The sequence below is a fragment of the Tachysurus vachellii genome, chromosome 20, assembly GCF_030014155.1.
Source record: "Tachysurus vachellii isolate PV-2020 chromosome 20, HZAU_Pvac_v1, whole genome shotgun sequence".
NCBI lineage: Eukaryota > Metazoa > Chordata > Actinopteri > Siluriformes > Bagridae > Tachysurus > Tachysurus vachellii.
This window is the reverse complement of record NC_083479.1, coordinates 18,673,774-18,697,167: the sequence shown is the minus strand read 5'-3', so window position 1 is coordinate 18,697,167 and position 23,394 is coordinate 18,673,774. Positions and strand designations below refer to the sequence as shown.

Sequence of the window (23,394 nt, the reverse complement as noted above, 5' to 3'; positions counted from 1 at the left end):
TACTGTAGACTGTAGTATTGTTCACTGAAATACTGTTCACTGTAGTACTGTAGACTGTAGTATTGTTCACTGTAGTACTGTAGACTGCAGTATTGTTCACTGTAGTACTGTAGACTGCAGTATTGTTCACTGTAGTAGTGTTCACTGTAGTACTGTAGACTGTAGTATTGTTCACTGTAGTACTGTAGACTTTAGTATTGTTCCCTGAAATACTGTTCACTGTAGTACTGTAGACTGTAGTATTGTTCACTGCAGTACTGTAGACTGTAGTATTGTTCACTGCAGTACTGTAGACTGTAGTATTGTTCACTGTAGTACTGTAGACTGTAGTATTGTTCACTGTAGTACTGTAGACTGCAGTATTGTTCACTGTAGTACTGTAGACTTTAGTATTGTTCCCTGAAATACTGTTCACTGTAGTACTGTAGACTGTAGTATTGTTCACTGCAGTACTGTAGACTGTAGTATTGTTCACTGTAGTACTGTAGACTGTAGTATTGTTCACTGCAGTACTGTAGACTGTAGTATTGTTCACTGCAGTACTGTAGACTGTAGTATTGTTCACTGTAGTACTGTAGACTGTAGTATTGTTCACTGTAGTACTGTAGACTGTAGTATTGTTCACTGCAGTACTGTAGACTGTAGTATTGTTCACTGCAGTACTGTAGACTGTAGTATTGTTCACTGTAATATTTGTACTGTAGTATTGTTGACTGCATCAACTCTTTTCTCTTTGCAATTCTGTTCATTTTGCACATCATTGCACAATCAACCTGCATTCACCTGACTCTCTTGTGCATTAAGCTTTGGTGTTAGATTTAGGTGTAGAGTAGTGTTAATTTCGTCAGACGAAATATGTTCGTCAACAACCTTTTTTTTCATGACTAAGACGAGTTGATGACAAGACTGCACCACTGTCCAAAACCACTGACTAAGACTAAATTAACATGCTGTTGACGAAAAAAGACGAGACGAAAATGTTTTGTATAAAATAAAAACTAAGATAAAATCTCTTCATTTTCGTCTACAATTGTCTCTGCTTTTTCATCAGCTGTTACGCCTTTAAAATATTCGGAACAAGTTCGCGGCTTCGCGGTGTTTAGTGTTTGTGTAGACAAAATTCTAGGCAGGCTTTTTGTGTTAAATTATATTTCCTGTCGCTGCACAGGCTCTTTTATTGTACATGACAGCTTATGTCCCGATGACCGGTCTTTGTATTACGATTAAAAGCAGTATCAATAAAGTAAAAAATGTGATGTGCAGTCAAGTTCGAGTGTATGCACTGTTTAAACGAGCGTTCTCAACTTCTCACTGATACTTTTGTGATTCACGGACTGTAAATAGGTTGTGTTTTAAGCCCACAGTAAAGTAGACCTATTCTTTTCAGTTTTTCTGAGTATATTTATTTTATTTCTGATTTGAACAGAAACATGAGACACAAGGCAACCAAAACAGTTTTAAAAACCTTTGTAACTTAAGTTGTCAGTCGGAGTCTGTTGGGCCCCAGCTTTTGAATTGTGTTGGTTAAAATAAAATACTCTTCAGAACAGGTTCATCATTTGTGAATGTGTCTCCTAAATCAGAAATTGAAAACCAGACACGTTTAACATTTGCATTCAACAAAAATCATTCAACACGTGTATTTTGTCAGGTCATTATGACATTTAACCAATGTTTGAGATGTGAAACACTTTTTTTTACTGAAATGTTTATCAGTAATAATCTCAGTATTAATGTGTTATTTTAAAAAAGGCTACAATTTTTTGACTAAAACTAGACTAAAATTAAAAGACTTTTAGTCGACTAAAACTTGACTAAGATACCTTGAGTTTTCTTTTGACTAAAACTAGACTAAAATGACGAGACTTTTAGTCGACTAAAACTTGACTAACAAAAAAAGATATGTGAATGACTAAATATGACTAAAACTAACAAGGACATTTGGCACAAGACTAAGACTAAGATTAAATTAAAAATAGGTGACGAAATTAACACTAGTGTAGAGAATACATTAATTAGCTGAGTTAATGCAATTATGTCAGGAGATGGTCCTCACATGGAAAGTAAAATCTGTCTGTGTGTATGTATGTGTGTGCGTGTGTGTGTGCATGTGAGAGAGAGAGAGAGAGAGAGAGAGAGAGAGAGAGAGAGAGAGATTCCCCTTTGCCTGTTTTTGTTGTTTCTCCTTCATCACTTCATCACAAGGCCACACACCAGCCTGAGTGGCTCAATCTTGCCTGGCATTTTAATTCATTCAGTTTTATTGTCACTATAAACAGCCATCCTTTTTTTCCTCCCTGAGATTTGGGCTGTATTTCATCAACAGCAGGTCATCCTTATGGCTGGAGAAATAACACAAGGTGAGCAGAAGCACATTTCCCAAAAAAAAAATTAAAAAAACATTCACTACGACTCACAGCAGCTCGTGTGAGTATAATTACATTGGGGCAGATCTTAATGGCTTTTAGTACTTAGGTAATTTTACTCATTTTATGTAGCAAGAACATATTTAGTAGCAAATCAATGCTCTTATTGGGAAAGCATTAGACAGACAATCAGTTAATCAGTTATTAATCCTTTGATGAAAACTTTGATATTACAACCATTTCTGCATTCATATCAACAGCCAGTCATGAGATTCTATAAACTTTATATATGACATACAGGAATTGCTTTATTATTATTATTATTATTATTATTATTATTATTATTATTATTATTATTATTATTGTTGTTGTTGTTGTTGTTATTCTTCTTATTATTGTTATTATTATTATCAGTATTATTATTATTATTATTATTATTATTATTATTATTATTATTATTATTATTATTATTATTATTATTATTATAGACACATATTTTCTCTTTCAAAATTGAACACTACCCTACTGAAAAAAGGGCATAGTCAAGAAGACACCAGCAAAAAATTAAATTAAAAATGGTGGATGAAGTATCTGAAAAAAAAGAACAATTTTAAAGCTGCAACATATTGAAAAGAGTAGCAATAGATTTGGTTTTGAATACATTTTTTAAATAATTTTTTAAATTGGAAATGTAAACATATAACAAGATACATGATTTTCTTTAGTGTTATTATACTGTTATTATGCTTAGTATTTTATCTTATTTATTTTAATATTTGGTTTATTATATTTCATATTATATACCCTATAAAATTAGTATTTTTCTATAAAAGTGAAAATTTAATTTTTTAAATTTTTTTTAACAAAATTTTTTTTATTTTCAAAGATCTTCTACTTTTCATTAAAGAGAAATTCCATGTCACCTTCACCGTTGGCTTGCTCATTAGGGATGAATATAAATTTCATTATTAAAAAAAAGTGTTATTTAAGTGTTTATTTACATTTTTTATTTCTCATTGTTGAAATCTCTATACAAATAAAACTGAATTCATTCATTCATTCATTCATTCATTCATCTTCTACCGCTTATCCGAACTACCTCGGGTCACGGGGAGCCTGTGCCTATCTCAGGCGTCATTGGGCATCAAGGCAGGATACACCCTGGACGGAGTGCCAACCCATCGCAGGGCACACACACACACTCTCATTCACTCACGCAATCACACACTACGGACAATTTTCCAGAGATGCCAATCAACCTACCATGCATGTCTTTGGACCGGGGGAGGAAACCGGAGTACCCGGAGGAAACCCCCGAGGCACGGGGAGAACATGCAAACTCCACACACACAAGGTGGAGGCGGGAATCGAACCCCGACCCTGGAGGTGTGAGGCGAACGTGCTAACCACTAAGCCACCGTGCCCCCCCTATAAAACTGAATTGAATGGGTAATTGAATTGAAGCTCACATTACACTAAACATAAAGGGTTTAGTTTCACAAATGAACTCAAGCTTAAACTGTAAATCTATCCTCAAAAGAATTGTTTGTCTAAGAGATGCAAAATCTGCCCCAAAATCCCAAATTTACATAAATCTATTATTTATGATGTTACTTTTCAGAGTCAATCAAGCTGTCCTAAAGTGTGAAGCAGAGCTATACATACAATCATGTACGCATCCAGACTGTAGACTTCAGAAGACAGGACCAGTGGGGAAATAACATCCAATATGGCCACCTTTTTTATGTACCTCATTTGTTCGATGTAGCCGTGTCAAAGTTCAAATCAATGCCAGTGTTTTCTTAGTGACCTTCATGGGTATTGACCTTAATCAGAGTAAATAAGCTCTACAAGAAAGATTTGTTGTGGGATTTTGTGAAGTTCCTCAAGTCCTCGCCAAGAGGAACAAACTAAAGCAGAAAAAGCACATTGACTGCCAAAGCCAGTGTTAAACATTCTACACGTCATATTTTCTGAGCTTTAATGATGCACAACTTCTCACTCAAGCCGCCCAATGTGAACACACACACACCTACACACACACACACACACAAACACACACCTACACACACAGAGCAAACATACACAACACGATTACATGGTTTATGGCTAACGATCCATGCTATCCCTCAGTGTATCGTTTCTTTATGCTCTGTATATTTCTAAGGACGTTTGTCGCTGATGCTGAAAGGCCGATGTTGTTTGAACGTAGTGAGAGGTGGACAGACATTTCTCTCATTCAGATCGACTCAGTTTCGCAAACACATTGCTTTTCTTTTTCAGTGCAAACAATGAGGCTTTCTGTAAACAGCGACGGGGGTCGGCCAAGGTTTGGACGCTAATTGGCATGGAATGTGTGACCGTCCCAAATGTCTCCTTGTCCTAATGAAGCATACCAGTTGTGGTATGTTGAAAGCGTACGCTTTTGTTTTCAACGTGTACAAACTCCCTGTAGACTTTCATCAATTTCAGAATAATATAATTGCACACTTAATTAGTGCCCTGATTGTTTGTCGGTTCTGCCGGGGCTGCTGGATTTTCAAGGGTGTCGGGAGTGGACTGCACGCAGAGACAGAGAGTGTGTATTTCTGTGCGTGTGTGTGTTATCGGAATACAGCAGAGGGGTGGAGGCTTCCCAGAATAATCTAAGACAGACTTACGCAAAAACCATGCACTTCCATTTAAACACAGAGGCTGCTCATCCAGATGGAATAACAGGAGTGGAATTTTCCAGCAAAAAGGAATTTTCATTTAAAATTCATTCGTCTGGGTGTGTAATAGGATGGCAAAGATTCTGCGGAATTTATTCATTCATTCATTTAGTCATCTTTAGTAAGTGATGTGGTATGATGCAGGAACACTCCCTGGATGCTACTCCAGTCCACTGCACACTAAAAGAAAAAAAAAAGCTTGTTGAATTGACTTCATTCGATGCTTAATTCGGTTCCACGTGATTGAATTGAGGATCGTTAACACGATTCGTTTTCATTGTTTACATCCAGCATGATTTGAGCGTGGATTCTTTAAAACCCAGAGTTAAAATCAAACACAGAGATGAGAATCAAACCCACAACACTGTTTATTTCATATCTAGAACTAATTTTAATTTAAAGTTTTAATGAAAAGAACACCATGAGAATATTCAAGTTTAGATGAATTCATTCTTTTTTTTTTTCAACAAACAAACATTGTGTTATAAAAATCGTCTGCAGTATCGATAGCATCGAAACTCCTCCCTCTTACTGAAGTGTTTCATCATTTCAGTCGGAATTAGTTTACAAATTAAATCGACTTTGACCTTTTTAGCTTCATCTACTTAGAGATAAAAGTATTGCAAAAAGTAATGGCACCCGTTACAAATTCTTTGACTTATAGAACCATTTTAATATAAAAGCTTCATTGCTCTCCAAGGCTTCTATAGAGCACCCTTATTTATTTATGTATTTATTTATTTATTGGGGGGGGGGGTTGTTATGGGGGGGTTGGTCATGTATATGGATATAGTTTCTTAAATCTGATTGACCACATATTTCTTTTTTTCAGTGCAGGCCACCATGAACCTATGAAGTAAGCATTTAATCACACAATCATTCACTATGAGCAATTTAAAGTCAACGCATGTTTCAGGGAGGTTGAAGGAAACCTGGGAATCCGAAGGAAACCCATACAGCATAATTTTACACACAGGAACATGATCTCCTGCACAATCTAGAGAGATTCCTGCTATTTCATATTCATCCTTCAACCTTCCACCTGATCCCAAATGGTGAAATGTTAGGTTTGATGTCAGTTACAAGCCGGTGAAGATACAGACACAGAGTCTTTATATAAATAACTAAGGCAGAGCAGATTGTGGGTATGTTATCATCAGCTTCTTATATAACTTAGCTGGAGAATTCTAGCTTCAAACATTCAGAGGTCAAACCTAAGAAATGAAATGGTACAAATTTATGTTAAAGAGAAAAAGTTGCCAAAGTTCTCGAGTTTCTGTGGATTGTGTCATTAATTTGTGGCTTTTCACGTAAATCTGCACATTTGATTTTTTTGTGTGTGTTTCTCAGTCCATCATAAGTCTGAGGGTCAAATCTCTTTAATTCGTGTGATTCTGTTAGCCGAACTCCTCGACCGCGGTATCCGAGTTCACCTCCCAAAAGAAAACGCAACACAGAAAGACGTTTGCATAATCTTTTTATTATTTATTTATATATTTATTTATTGTTCTTTTATACTTTGTTTTAAATATTTGTCTGTTTGTATTCATTGGACATCGTGTAAAGTCAAGCCTAAAGCCCTTAGCACGGGATGGTCGCACATCATCGTAGCCGAAGAGGAGAAGGACCAGGATGAAAGAAACGGAGGAGAAGAAAAGTATGGTGTGGTCCTGTTTTTCTGCCGATCACGCAGTGAATTTTTTTTTTTCTCACAAACACCTCACATACTATTTACACACCATACTGAGAACAACGTCCACTCGAAATGACGGCAGAACAAAGAGGAAGGTTTCGTCTGCTTATATAAGACTCTCTTCTTGTTTTTTTTTTTTTTTTCGTTTTTTTTTTTTTTTTTTTTTTTTTTTTTTTTTGCTCATATACTTTTTAAAATCCTTTTTTGGTTTCTTTTTGTTTTGCTTTTTTGTTTTGTTACAATCACCAGCATATCGTTGACTTATATTCACGTATCGGATCCAAGTGTGAACCGGACACAAGTTACCGACTATGCTTATAGTCCTCTTTTTAATAAATACCTCTCGGAAAAACAGCTGTACAAGTGTACACAGTGTTTTTTTGATTTTGATATATATGTGTGTGTGTGTGTGTGTGTGTGTGAGTGGGTGGGTGTGTTGGGAGTATATTTGTAAAATCATAAATATAAGTAAACAATTCAAACTATAATTTATCAAAATTACAAAATAACAAAATCATGCATATTTGAATGTTTTGACATTAAAAACCCCAAATGGATTTGGGTGGGTTTGCAATTTACTTACATTTACATTGGCACTATTTACGTCTCTTTTGGATCTTTACGAAACACTTAATATTCAGACGTATCACTCCTCGAAAATCAGACATTTACTCTCAAGCTGGAATCAAAAGACCTAAATAAAAAGAAAACAAAAAGAAAACCAAAAGAGCATTTTCTATGGGTGATCTGAGTGTTAGCGTGTAAAAAGCTGCATTATTTCAACATTGTACATTGGCAGTTTTCACCTTTGGAAAGAAACGAAAGGAAAAGTTTTCTTTTTCTCTTTGACTTCTGTTATCTTGCTTGTGTAAGTTATGTATGATTAAAAATGATTGTTTTAAAAAAGTAAACTTTTAAAGACTTTTTTTTTTAAAAACCTTATTCCAAAGTACGCGTGTAAATCGGACAGGACAGAACAGAACAGAAGAAATCGGACGGTGAGGTCGGACGGACGAGATAGTCTTGCTCTATCTTAGAGGTTTGGGAAGTAATTGGTTACAGGAGTTGTTTGGGTGTCTGTCGTCTTAACGTACCGGTGTTTTCATGTCAAACCGGTACTTGACAACGAATTCCAAGTTTTTTGTGAGTAAACAAAAGCAAATGTGTGTACTGTATGTGTGTGATTGTGTGTGTGTGTGTGTGTGTGTGTGTGTATGTGAATTCAGTGCAAACACATGTATACCAGGTTGCAAATTCATAACCATTAACTTATCATGAGTAAAAGCTTGATCAAGGTGGTAGCACCTGTCCTGTCCCTGTTCTCATCATGGTTCCATGGCACTATAACAATTAAGTGAGGGAAGCCAGATATCTGTCTGTCTGTCTGTCTGTCTGTCTATCTCTCTTTCTCTCTCTCTCTCTCACTCTCTCCCGTCTCCCCTCCCATCCACTGGTCCTAGCACAGGCCGATGTACTTAAGATTATTCTGGATAATCACGTCCGTGACGGCATCGAACACGAACTGGATGTTGCTGGTGTCAGTGGCGCAGGTGAAGTGTGAGTAGATCTCCTTTGTCTCTTTGTTGCGGTTCAGGTCCTCAAACTGGCGCTGCACGTAGACGGCCGCTTCCTCGTAGGTGTTCTGGCCCTTGTAGTCGGCAAAGCAGACGGTCAATGGGATGCGCTTGATCTTCTCAGCCAGCAGGTCCTTCTTGTTGAGGAAGAGGATGAGAGAGGTGTTTGTGAACCAGTTGTTGTTGCAAATGGAGTCAAACAGACGCAAACTCTCTGCCATGCGACTCTGTAGGAAGTATACAGAAAAGAAGAAGCTAAGAACACACAGCAACAGAAATGAAATGGATCTGAGCAGATAGAAAAATCACTGAAGAACAAACTTCTACCCATGCCCCAATCTCTACCCATGATCATTTATAACTTATAATGCTTCTCGGCTATGTGATAGTCTGCTGGGATGCAGTGCAGAATTTTCCTCTTTAAGATTCATGATTTTTACTTGTCACTTAATTAATTATCAAGTTGGAAGTGAGGTGAGAAAGATCTGCAAAACAATGAAGAGATTTGGACTCTTTGAAAACATCAATGAAGACACCATAGTTGGATTTTGCTTTTCTGGACCCGATACCTCGTGAGACTAATGTACCATAGACTTGGGTATGGATCTGGGTCTCATTAGACACATTTTCCATGTGGGTCTCGAATACTCAGAATCTGAAGCTTGTTAGTTAAAGTCTTGGTCCAATTTTCATTATTCAGAGTCTGACCAGATAGCAAACACACACACACACACAACTAACCAATGTTGGCAGAAATAGCATCTCAGCAATGTCATATGCTGCATTGGCTTTTTTGATGCATACTTTTAGAAAGGTTAAAATAACGATTTAGAGGTTGACTGTTGCCCAACTCAATGTGCCAAAAAATAGGTTATGTTTATTAATCCCACGAGGAAAGCTGTGTGTAAAGAAAGGAGCTGAATCTGATTATCACATTGCAAGAATGCATAGATTATATAAATCTTCAGTAAGAGGGTGGTGGTGTCTTACAATACTGACAGATTCAAATCACACATTATACTCAAGGATGACTGAAAGCAGCAGATGGTCCAAAACAAAGATGTACCACCATTTTCCCAATTAAAAAAAATGCTAATTGTAATAAGGTTGAGATATAAAATGCTCGCCTAATTCCATATATGTCATCTGACCATCTACGCCTTTTTCTTATAGTCTTTGTAAGAAATGGTCTACGTTTATACCTCATTATTCAATGGCATGGTCTGGACCTCACTACTCAAAGACTTGGTCTGGAGATCATTAATCAAAGTCTTGGTCTGGGGCTTATTACTTAAAATCTTGGTCTCAGCCTCTCTACACAAAATCATCATCTGGGGCTAATTACGCGGAGCTTCGGCCTAGATTTGGGGATTTGAAGCCTTGTTTTGGGGATGATTACTCAGAAGTGGGGATCTAGAAGCTTGCTACTCATGGTTGGCTGACATCATGACATTATGTCAGCTCATGGTTGGCTTACACAAAGACATAGTCCCAAAGACATAGTTTGAGGTTAATTACCTGGGACTTGGTCTAGTTTTGGGGCTTGTTACACTGAGTCTTGTTCTGGGGATGATTTCTCAGAAGTACAGATCTGGGGTCTTACTCTGGAGTCTTGGTTGGCTGGCTTTGTTACAGTAGTTTCTGATCTGGTTTATACTACACAAATATACACACATCCTGGTCTGGGGCATCTTACTAAAAATCCTGGTCTTGGTCTCTCTACAGAGAGAGAAGTCATAATTTAAGGCTAATTACTCAGAGCTTTGGTCTAGGTTTGGGGCTCATTACTCAGAGCCTTGATCTGGGGAGGATTACACTTGAGTGAAGATGCAGATGAAGTCTTGTTCTGGGGCTCACTACTCATAGTCTTTGTCTGGGGATCATTACTCAAAGTCTTGTTCTGGGGCTCACTACTCATAGTCTTTGTCTGGGGATCATTACTCAAAGTCTTGTTCTGGGGCTCACTACTCATAGTCTTTGTCTGGGGATCATTACTCAAAGTCTTGTTCTGGGGCTCATTACTGAAATTTTGGTCTTGATTTCTACACAAATTCCTCGTTTATGTATAATTACTCAGAGTCTTGGATTAGGTTTGGGGCTCATTTTGGGACTCAGTTCTGGAGACTTAGGGGGGTTATTATTCCAAGTCTTGGTTGGCTCACTTCGTTACATTGGATTCTGAGCTAGTTTATTCTACACAAAATTTTGGTCTGGGGCTGATTGCATGAAATCTTGGTCTGAGGCTCACTACTGACTGGTTTCATTACATTTGTTTCTGATCTGGTGTATTCGATCAAAATGGGTCTTTACAAGACAAATATTAGTCTGGTATTTATTTCTACTCAGTGTTTAAGATGGGGGGGTTACACGGTGGCTTAGTGGTTAGCACGTTCGCCTCACACCTCCAGGGTTGGGGGTTCGATTCCCGCCTCCGCCTTGTGTGTGGAGTTTGCATGTTCTCCCCGTGCCTCGGGGTTTCCTCCGGGTACTCCGGTTTCCTCCCCCGGTCCAAAGACATGCATGGTAGGTTGATTGGCATCTCTGGAAAATTGCCCGTAGTGTGTGAGTGTGTGTGTGAATGAGAGTGTGTGTGCCCTGCGATGGGTTGGCACTCCGTCCAGGGTGTATCCTGCCTTGATGCCCGATGACGCCTGAGATAGGCACAGGCTCCCCGTGACCTGAGGTAGTTCGGATAAGCGGTAGAAGATGAATGAATGAATGTTTAAGATGTTGGATTTCTGATTGGAAGGTTCTGAGTTGAAATCCCAGACATGCCAAGCTTCCATTGCTGGTCCCTTGAGCAAGACCCTTAACCCTCAAGTGCTCATTTGGGTACATGAAATAAATCTAAGTCACTCTGTATATGAGCATTTGTCAAATACTATAAATGTAAAGCTACAGTCTCTTAAGATTGGTTGAAAATATTCTCCTTCTTGGTAAATTGAGATGCATATGGAGAATATGAACCTGCAAGTCAGCTCTCGTTGACTAGCCTGTTTGTGGATTATTTTATCATGAAGTTGGATTCTGTTTCAGCTTGTTATCCATTCTTTAATATCTGAGCCAGCGACTGTTAAATGTAATTTTAAAAAGGCTCTTCTTGTCTTCAGCTCTGCTTAATAGACTCTAATAAAAGTGTGTAGCTGTATTTTAAGCTTTCAGTGTTTGGTGCAATGTAAGAAACATACCCTGCGAGTTATTTTACCCTTCTGTCACATCTCACATGCAACTGACTCAATGCCCTATGCTTTTTAACCTGCAGAGAGAAATCTTAGATAGCCTGCATGCTTTCTCCCAATTTCCCTCTTACATCATGAGCAAAACTGAATCTTTATCCATAAATCCTCTCTCTGACATTAGCCGAACGATTCCGTAATGACTACATCAGATTCTGCCGAACATCTCAGAAACATGCATTTTCTTTTTTCTTTTTCTTTTTCTTTTGCAGAGGCATTAGTGGGATTAGCTGAGCTGGTGAAATAGTCTGCATTTTTCAGCCGACTTGTCACATTCTGGGGTCAGTGTTATCAAAACTGTTAATGCCACTATCAAGGCTATTGAGGACTTTGCCGAATGAGAAGAGAGGAAATATCAGAGTTGAGACTATTAGATTAATTTGCAGAAATAAAAAACTGGTGATATAAAAGGATGCAAGAGAAAAAATGGTTATATTGGATTCAAACATCCTGCACACATTCTATGAAATTTACATTTACAACATTTGGCAGATGCCCATATCCAGAGCGATGTACATTTTTACCTCTTTTTAGACAACTGAAGGTTAAGGGCCTTGCTCAGGGACCCAGCCGTAGCAGCTTGGTGGACCTGGCATTGAAATTTGCAACTTTAGTCTAATACCTTAACCCAGGGGTCAACAACCTTAAACACTCAAAGAGCCATTTGTACCCGTTTCCCACAGAAAAAAAAAACACAGGGAGCCACAAAACCCTTTTGACATCTAAAATGAAGATAACGCTGCATATATCGTGTTTTTACCTTTATGGAAAGTATAGAAAAAACTGTAGTGTGTTCATTTATGAAATCAATGATCTGCTACCGAGTAAACGAAATTTTATTTCTGCAGGCAAACAAAAATATGTTGAACAGTTTGAACTAACCTTAACAAAAAAGACGCTGGGTTGAAGGTTACGTTCAAATAAAATGTTCAATGTCTAATTGAGTCCTCTTCGTATTCATGACATCACAATTCTAACTTGCCGGCTGCAGCAAAACAAAAATGCGTCTGCTTCTGTGTGTCGGATTTGGCAAGTCGGCAGTTATGACGCATATTTTGAGCGACAAAAAAATTAAACACGGTTTATTTTAAAGTTACAAGAGCATCATAATCTGAGAATTTCATTTTTTTTTAAAAAACTAACTAACTAAAATAAAATAAATTTAAATTAAATATTTATTTTCCAAATCTACAGGGAGCCGCAGCTGAGGGATGAATGAGCCACTTGCGGCTCCGGAGCCGCGGGTTGCCGACCCCTGCCTTAATCACTAGGCTACCATATACCCCATTGAAATACTGACTTACTATTCAATAACATATAATCGCTGATATGTTGAAGCTTTCAGCTTTATGTAAGGAGTTATAAAGCACCATGTCAGAGTGTTGGAGCAGTCTTCAGGACAGAGGAGTTTGCAACTTGTGGTTTCAAGCTGTTGTTTTTTGTTTTTTTTTTTGCTGTTTTATGAACTCCAAGAAAAAGTGAAAAAAAGTGAGACTGTTGAGGGAACCAACTAAAAAAAAACTGATTATGAAAACAGTATTTGTATCGTTGTTGTCATCTTCTTAACATGTTTTGCAGAAATGTACATGTATCGGTTAGAAATTACAGGTGTCAGAGTGATTTTAATGATGCTGCCAATCTCAGTATCAGGATTTTTCTGGGCTCGGTGAAAAAATTGGCCGTCAGCATGATGTACTGATTAACACCGAAAAAATTAATTTAAAAATGTTATGCAGAGAGAGAGAAAAAGAGAGAGATGGTTAACACACTGAGCTATCATAATATTGTTATATAACTATTTCCTTCCAAATATTATTCAAATTCAACCTTGCTTTGTTCTCTCAGGCAAAATGTCCCCAAAAAAAAAACCACTTTGGATACGCAGAAAAACACACTGATAGTGTGTCTAACGAGGGCAATTTGGCTGCTGATTCGGTTTGAATTCAACACGGTGCTGTATCTCCGGTCAGGATATTAACCTGTGTTTCTCCTGCCCTGTTCAGAGCCTGAGCTAATTTAATTAGTCACCTGCACATGTGCAATTAATGCCCGCAATAACAGAACGGTGACAGAGAACAGGATGCCAATAACATCTGAGCACCACACAAAGCATTTCAGTATCTCAAAACATGTTAGGCTTGTGAGTCATTCTGTAGATGCAGCACAATATCAACGTCCCTGAGGTGTTTTAAGTCAGGTTTGTGCTGGAACATGCTTAAATACAATGCAGGGTTGGGGTGAGTGGCCTTTTATTGTATTGTAAAGACCAGAACCCAAAGCACACAACATGTTCGGTTCAATTCCTGCAATGTAACCGCTTTCTCGCTTCGACCAAAGCACCTCAGTGTTCACTTGGGAGCAGAATGAGACCACCAAATCCTTGGGGTCTAATGGTTTGGTGGATGCTTGTGGTATTTTTATCCTCTGTGTGTATTTGTAAAAAGGTGAGAACACAGCCATCACACTCAGGTGTGGGTCCAAACATCTGGTATGGACGTGAAATGTAATGTGCTTCAGTTGCAGCGAAAAAGTCATTTGACACTAAATTGTATTGACTTCAGGAAGTGAACCTAACCTAAACTGGGCCACTGGGTGCAAAATGAGCCAAAGGACAGAGCTGTAGAACTGCAACCACATGTAAATCACTCTCTCACTCTCACTCATTGTCATCGGGCATCAAGGCAGGATACACCCTGGACGGAGTGCCAACCCATCACAGGGCACACACACACTCTCATTCACTCAAACAATCACACACTACGGACAATTTTCCAGAGATGCCAATCAACCTACCATGCATGTCTTACCACGAGTACCCGGAGGAAACCCCTGAGGCACGGGGAGAACATGCAAACTCCACACACACAAGGCAGAGGCGGGAATCGAACCCCCAACCCTGGAGGTGTGAGGCGAACGTGCTAACCACTAAGCCACCGTGCCCCCCACATGTAAATCACATTTTTTACATTTATGACATTTAGCAGACAACCTTGTCCAGAGTGACTTACATTTCATTTTAATTTATACAACTGAGTAATTGAGGTCCAACACTTTAACCATTGAGCTTCCACATCGTTACTACATACCACACTAAATGACTGAAGCTACGTATTTACATTATTACTGCATGCAATCATTTTATTATATATCCATTAGGTTGCATTAGGAGTGTTTATGTCTACTGTATTGATGATCATTGAATAAAAGAGTTTGAAGTATGTGTTCAGCCTCACACACCTATCAAATAATGAAGAATCATTTATTTCTTTATACATTTATTTACATGGTAGCTTTTGAAGTTATAGCAGTAGAACAATTATTATTATTATTATTATTATTATTATTATTATTATTATTATTATTATTATTATTATGTTGATATTTATTTTTTAGCTTTGGCAGTTATGTTTGTTCTGCACATGTTTTTAAAAAGTCTCAAAATTCTCAACAAGAAAAATTACATGCAATTTTTTATTTCATTAATTTCCAAAAAATTTCTACCTCACTTTTTTGTTTTATTGAAAAATATGCTTGTGAAAATATCTTTATACTGTGTGTGTTGATCTGTCCACCAAAATGCCAAGTACGATATGAAATTTAGACAAGAGTGCAAGTCAGTGTGGGAAGAGCGCTAACATGGAGTGATAATTGTGCTCATGGTAAAACAGTGTCAACACTCCTGAGTCCTGACTTTAATTAACACTTAAATTCTATTATTAAACCTTGGACTTCTCCGTTCATTAACATGAATCAATATAATGCATCGAAAGTCATATTTTAATTTATCTATAAATGAGAAATATGAATGAAACTACTGTACAATATTTAGTTATATAAGTTTATATATATATATATATATATATATATATATATATATATATATATATATATATATATATATATATATATAGTGTCTTTTGTTCCTGCAATGATGTTTGATTACTTCTTTATCTACACCTCAAGAGAGAGATGCAGCAGTGCTTTAGTCCTTCATTCTGTCCAGGTGTCTCACTTCCTCCTCTGGACACTCTTATGGAAACTCAATCACACCAGCTAAAAAGCCTCAACTTTTTCACGTTAATATTACAGTCATGGCACTCACCCTCTCGCAGATCGCTAACTAGCCGAGCCGAACTCTGGAAAGATCTCTGGAAATCTCAGCAAACCAAAAATTCGTCTGCTTCTGTGTGTTTGATTTCGCAAGTCGGCAGTTATGACGCATATTTTGAGCGACAAAAAAATTAAACACGGTATATTTTAATGTTAGAAGAGCATCATAATCAGAGAATTTCATTTTTTTTAAAAACTAACTAACTAAAAGGGGGGCACGGTGGCTTAGTGGTTAGCACGTTCGCCTCACACCTCCAAGGTCGGGGTTCGATTCCCGCCTCCACCTTGTGTGTGTGGAGTTTGCATGTTCTCCCCGTTTCCTCCGGGTACTCTGGTTTCCTCCCCCGGTCAAAAGACATGCATGGTAGGTTGATTGGCATCTCTGGAAAATTGTCCGTAGTGTGTGATTGCGTGAGTGAATGAGAGTGTGTGTGCCCTGCGATGGGTTGGCACTCCGTCCAGGGTGTATCCTGCCTTGATGCCCGATGACGCCTGAGATAGGCACAGGCTCCCCGTGACCCGAGGTAGTTCAGATAAGCGGTAGAAAATGAGTGAGTGAGTGAATGATGTCGAACATAGTCGAGATAGTTCGGATAAGCCGTAGAAAATGAATGAATGATGTCGAACATTGCTGGAAAATGCCGAGTGACAACAGCATAAATTGGTCTTTGGTTTTTAGGAACAATGATCAAACGCTGTCTATTAATTGTGTTTAATAAAGCCCACTTCTCCCACAAAAGCCACAGACATTCGCTAACTTCTCACAGGAATAACAAAAGTACAGCAACCAACATATTTATGCATCAGACTATTATACTTTAATATAAGCATGTTTTTTGTGGTAATTTTCTTAAATCCTAAACTGTATTGCAATCACTTTCAAATGCAGGTCATTTTGGTGGACAACTAAATATAAATCCACTGTTCAGATATTTTCCAGGTGAAAATGAACCATCACTTGTTTGTGGCACGATCAATAATTCTAATAACGCTCGTATTAATAAACATGACAGCAACATACTGCTGTGTGTGTACAACTCCGAGGCTGCAGGTTCATAAATAAATCAGTGAATATCCGAGTCTCTCAGATGCATCCACCTATTTAAGATGTACTGTATACATCTGGGCAGTAGGGTGTGTGTGTGTGTGTGTGTGGTGTATACGGTGTATATGTGCATAAATACTGTATGTGTATCCTGTTAAAAACGATAGCGGTGAAGCTGGAATGGTTTGTACAGCACTGGCTCGAAGGCACATGGTGAGCCACAGCAACCTGTGACTGGAAGAGAACTGAGAGAGGAAAGATTGGGCTGCTGTTCGAAAGGTTAAGCAAAACATCATGGCTCTGAGCAAATCACAAGATCTACTGCTATTTGAGTGTAAGTGTGTGTATGAGAAAAAGAGAGAAAGATAGAGAGAGAGATGATGATGATGATGTAGATGGAGATGAGAAACACACTAATAGCGAGTCAGAACTGAGCTGATGGATAAATTGATAGCATTTTAGGGACGTTTTAGCGTAAATGCAGCCGGTAATTAGATACACAGCAGTGCAAGGCTTTTTCAAAGCGTCTTCTGGCCATTTTGAATACGATTATCGTTTTAAAGTAATGTGACTTTAGCTTAAATTTGAGATTTACCAAAGAACAAAATGTCATGTTATCTATAGAACAGATCTGTCACAATAAGCAACAGTTTTTCATTAACATCACCTCAGTTTGCTCCTCTGTAATAATCATACACATGCTTATTATTGGCTACAGTTAGAGACAGGAAGTAGAGCAAGTAAATTACAGGAAGTGTTAAGAAAGGCTTAAAATTGGGACTTTCCTACAACTTTTTATCTTTCAAAGAAACAGAAAATATACATCATATCGCAGTAATAATATAAAAGCCTCAGTCATAATAATTGAACCAGTGGTCTCTCAATGGACCTTCAAAGATTATTAAATAAATATGTTAAACTAACTGAATCCCAGCACTTTATATATGTCCTCATGTAAATCTGCATTATTAACATCATTGTGGTCATTGCTTGGAGTCTCCCTGTTTCAGTTATTCTGGATTACTATGACATACACTTTATGGCCAAAGGTATATGGCCACCTGACCACCATACCCATATCTTGGCCAAACTGCCACACAAAAATGTACAATAAATGGAAGAACTCAATGGTCCTGCGTAAATCCCTGAACTCAACCCCAATAAACACCTTTAGGAAGAACTAGAACATCAAATGCACCCCAGGCCTCATTGCTCAACATCAGTGTCTCATCTCACTAATACTCTTTTAGCTGAATTATCAAAAATCCACACACCCACACTCCAACATCTAGTGGAAAACCTCACTAGAAAAGTGATAGCAGTGATAGCAAAAAAATTGGGACCAACCCTGTAATAACGCTTATAGATTTCGAAAGAGATGTTCTTCGTTTTGCCACCACATCAGAGATATACATCACATTTACTCATATCGCCTTCACTGAGACTAACAGACACAGAGACCACGCCTCCTTTACTAAGACTAACAGATACATTGACCACTTCTCCTTCACTGACACTGACAGACACGGAGACCAGGCCTCCTTCACTGAGACTAACAGACACAGAGACCACGCCTCCTCTACTAAGACTAACAGATACATTGACCACTTCTCCTTCACTGACACTGACAGACATGGAGACCACGCCTCCTTCACTGAGACTAACAGACACAGAGACCACGCCTCCTCTACTAAGACTAACAGATACTGTACATTGACCACTTCTCCTTCACTGACACTGACAGACACGGAGACCACGCCTCCTTCACTGAGACTAACAGACACAGAGACCACGCCTCCTCTACTAAGACTAACAGATACATTGACCACTTCTCCTTCACTGACACTGACAGACATGGAGACCACGCCTCCTTCACTGAGACTAACAGACACAGAGACCACGCCTCCTCTACTAAGACTAACAGATACTGTACATTGACCACTTCTCCTTCACTGACACTGACAGACACGGAGACCACGCCTCCTTCACTGAGACTAACAGACACAGAGACCACGCCTCCTCTACTAAGACTAACAGATACATTCATTGACCACTTCTCCTTCACTGACACTGACAGACATGGAGACCACGCCTCCTTCACTGAGACTAACAGACACAGAGACCACGCCTCCTCTACTAAGACTAACAGATACATTGACAACTTCTCCTTCACTGACACTGACAGACATGGAGACCACGCCTCCTTCACTGAGACTAACAGACACAGAGACCACGCCTCCTCTACTAAGACTAACAGATACATTGACCACTTCTCCTTCACTGACACTGACAGACACAGAGACCATGCCTCCTCTACTAAGACTAACAGATACATTCATTGACCACTTCTCCTTCACTGACACTGACAGACATGGAGACCACGCCTCCTTCACTGAGACTAACAGATACAGAGACCATGCCACCTTTACTAAGACTAACAGATACATTGACCACTTCTACTTCAGTGACACTGACAGATACAGAGGCCACGCCTCCTTCAATGAGACTAACAGATACATTGACCACTTCTCCTTCACTGACACTGACAGACATGGAGACTACGCCTTCTTCACTGACACTGACAGACACGGAGACCAGGCCTCCTTCACTGAGATTAACAGACACAGAGACCATGCCACCTCTACTAAGACTAACAGATACATTGACCACTTCTCCTTCAGTGACACTGACAGATACAGAGGCCACACCTCCTTCACTGAGACTAACAGACATAGAGGCCACACCTCCTTCACTTTAGTGAGAGTTACAGGCGGAATGGAATTATAGCTCTGGTTCAGCTGTCTAGCTTTATCTCATCTGAGAACCTTAAAGATAAGTAGATCTGGTCAAATATTCACAGATTCTATCTGAAAATCGGTCAAATCTATCAGAGAACCGAAATGATTTTAATTACAAAAAATCAGATATACTCTGGATAAGTGTTCTTCTCGAAAAAAGTGCATCACATGCTTCTAGGAAAATGGGTTGCACTACAATTGGTAAAGGAAAAAATGGATGGGTGGGACACAAATCTCTATGTTCTAGGATAGACTGTGTGTGTGTGTTGTCATGGCTGAGCTGGTGAGAGTCCCACCCAGCTGAAGGAGGCCCTCAGAGACTCCACGTTACCCCACCATATAACAAAACTTGGCATGTCTAGTGGACTTATTAGGGTCCCTCTAAATCAACGAGGGGATTTTTCTAATCTGCATCACCTTCAATGTCAAAACAGCAGAAATACAGGAGGGAATGGTAGAGAGACAGAGAGAGGGGGGTTAAGAGAGATGAGGAGGAAAGGATGTATGAGTTGGAAGCACACCCCCTGGATAATTTCTGTCCCGTTCACCCCCTAACACACACACAGGTGTTAATTAAGAAATAATGAAGTGTTTCAGCAGCATGTTCAAGCTTTGTTTCCAATAAAAACGGTATCCAGTGTAAGGCGACACCACGGCTGTCGGAAAATATCCAATCTTCTTAAGTTTGATATAAATGACTTGAAGGGATTTCTAGAGAGATAGTAAGTGTGTGTGTGTCTTACGCTGCACCTAATCGAACTGTTTGGTATTTCTTAATCTCCATCTGCACATCCGATGCTCTTTAACCCTCTAAAAACTGAAACACTGTGTTACTTAAAGATCACTCTGGTAAAAGTAATGAAACTAATATTGTGTAAATCCCTAAATTCCAGGAAACTGTGGATGGCTCCACATTTCTATAGTTTAAACATTTAAAGGAGCAAATGTGTTAAAAAGCATAGTTTAACATTTGTAATAATCATAATGCTAAACAAAACTCATCCTCCAGCCTACTAACAGGATATTCACTGCTAGCTACGACTAGCACGATGGGAAAAACAGTTTCAAATTACTTAAAAGTCATTTTTAGAGAAGGATATTATGCAGGATACTAGCTAGCTAGCATGAGGAGCACAATTTCTAAAGCAGTTTTAAGTTATATTTAACCTAACATAACATAATTCTATTATTATCATCATACTTCTACACACAATCTAAATTCATTGCTAACACTAGCTTTGTGGCTAACTTGGATACTTCTGAAGATTTCAGTTTTTAATTAATATTCATAAAAGTTTAGTAACAATCTACACATAACTCTATCTCTGAATTTCATTGTGTACACTCTAAACATGATGTAGCCTGCTAGATTAGTTAACCCCACATGATTTCTGAAAAGCTTTTTAATTAATATTCAAAAATGTTTGCAAGCACTATCCACCATTCTAAAGTTCGCTAGCCTGAAAGGATTTTTATAATATTTTTAACTTCATGTTCATACTGTAAATGTTCACCATTTATATATTTAAAATTATGTAACCTGCTAGAGTTAGCAAAACTGACAGGTATTCTATAAGATTTTGAAAAAAATATTTATAAATGTTTATAATCTACACTTTTATCGCTAAGTACCATGCTAAAACTAGCTGACCTGACAGGAATTCTATAAGATTTTTAAACAAATATTTATAAATGTTTATAATCTACATTTTATCGCTAAGTACCATGCTAAAACCAGCTAACCTGACAGGAATTCTATAAGATTACTAAGTACCATGATAAAACCAGCTAATCTGACAGGAATTCTATAAGATTTTTAAATAAATATTTATAAATGTTTATTATTTACACTTTTATCACTAAGTACCATGAAAAACTAGCTAACCTGACAGGAATTCTGAGAGGAATTTTAATTCATATTCAATAAACATGCACAATGTTTCATTTTAACACTATCTATTGAAAAGCTAATAAAAACAAGAAAGAAATTTATATTTATTTATTTATTAACTGGAGCAAAATCCAGCCACAATATGTATTTTCAAGCATGACTTTATTTAAATCTGAGCCACTAAATGCCAAATTGTCTTCTTTTTGCTCTTTCTGTCTCCATTCTAAAATACAGTAATGTTTTTGAGTCCATTCAGACGACGTAAATCTAGTAACTGTTTATAAAAAAATGGGCCGTCCTGCTGATTACGTGCCTCCAACGACGACATGGTTTATCTTTGCCTTAAAAGGAGAGAGAGCCATAAGCAGACTGTCTGACTCGCCCCGTATCCCTTTACAGCACACACTGAGCCCTTCTCTCTCCTCACTATCTATCTCATTCACATTAATGTGAAACTGTGGAAACTCTAATGTAAATTATTATTATGTAGATATTGTACATATTATATTGTCAGACTGGTACTGCACAGTTAATTGGATTCCTGTTAAATTCCTTTTATCGTCATGTTTTTTGTAGACAAAATGAAACAAAAACACACATAAAAAAAACCCTAACCCTAACCTAATTCTACTCATGTAATGTTTTCAAATGGCTCTGTTCTCTTTTATAACAAAACTGTATTAAAGTATAATGTTTTGCAGTGAAATTGTATTTTAGTATTTTGTGTTATGGTGTGAGATTATTGCTGTAGCTCATTTCACTGGTGTGTGTAGGTCCCTCAAAGCTGTGTGAAAACATTCTGGGTACAAATAGCACAGCAGTACTAAATAGCTTGTGTTGTGTTATTTTTTTCTACAAGAGATTTTGACCTTCTTTTTTAACTTGATTGAGCCGTTCGAAGCAAAGGCTTTTGCAATCAAAAAAAGAGAAAGAAGGAAAAATCGAATGGCACAACAAAGTTTGCACGACTGAGCAGCCTTGAGCTATTGTACATCTTAAACTTTCTCCACAGATTGTCAGTTCTCGGCCATGTGTAAATCGTAGCAGGAAATTATAGCTGACAGCGTATATTACATAAGCGTCATTACCGCAAATCTTTGAATGTGGGTCAGGAGTTTGAGGTCTAGCCATCATCCTGAATACGAGACAGGACAAATGGAAAAAAAAACAAAGCGGGATTGAGCTCGGAAAACTCATCCCGACTGAGGATGAGCATAAGCAGCTGTCGTTTATTAGGTAAGAAGAGAAAAGATGCTTTGTAGCCAGTGGTCTTCCGTGACTGAGGCAAGTACCAAAGCCAAACGTGGCCTCCTGAGATGCCTGCTTGCTTTTCTCCCATGACCCAGATCCAATGAGTCTCTCTCTCATTCTCTCTCTCTCTATTTCTCCCTCCCTCCCTCAATCCCTCCCTCTTTCTCTCTCAGGCTTGGTTGCGCAATGCAGCTCCCTCTCGGCCCTGCCCAAGTCCACACGGGCACATGCTGTCTGCCTGCCTATCTCTCTCTCTCTCTCTCTCTCTCTCTCTCACACACACTCACATCTCTCTCTCTCTTTTTCTCTCTCTCTCTCAACCCATCCTCCTCTTTCCCCACTTGTCCCTCTGTAACAGCTCATTGTCAACAGCCCGGGATTAAGAGCGTTGGACTACCCTGTTGCTAGGCAACAGTTGCTGTGACAACCTGCTCCTCTTTTTTTTTCTTTTAGATAGGAGGGATGGGTCAACAAAAAAGAAGAGGATCGAACGTAAAAAATGATGTGTGTTGTTACATAGACAGAGGAGTACACACATCATTAAATGATAATAAATAAATAATTCCACCTGTCCCAGTGGAAAGGTTCTGCCAGACATTTAAGGCTTTACTTATGTAATTTATATTTTTTATCACAACTTGGAGACATGTCTCACTGTTTCATCATTTTCCACCTGCCACCTATCTGAACATGACATTTCTTTATTTTACTGGTACAAT

The 23,394-nt window shown here is 38.3% G+C and overlaps 1 protein-coding gene across 1 annotated transcript in view; it reads right to left on the bottom strand.

Annotated features, from left to right (window-relative positions):
• Positions 1-6,541: 6,541 nt before the first annotated feature.
• Positions 6,542-23,394, bottom strand: part of gnaz (guanine nucleotide binding protein (G protein), alpha z polypeptide) — a 54,175-nt gene continuing 37,322 nt past the window's right edge. Inside the window, exon 3 of the mRNA XM_060895931.1 lies at positions 6,542-8,571. Coding sequence (XP_060751914.1) covers positions 8,227-8,571 — 345 coding nt within the window. The 3' untranslated portion in view covers positions 6,542-8,226. The remainder of the gene's footprint in view (positions 8,572-23,394) is intronic.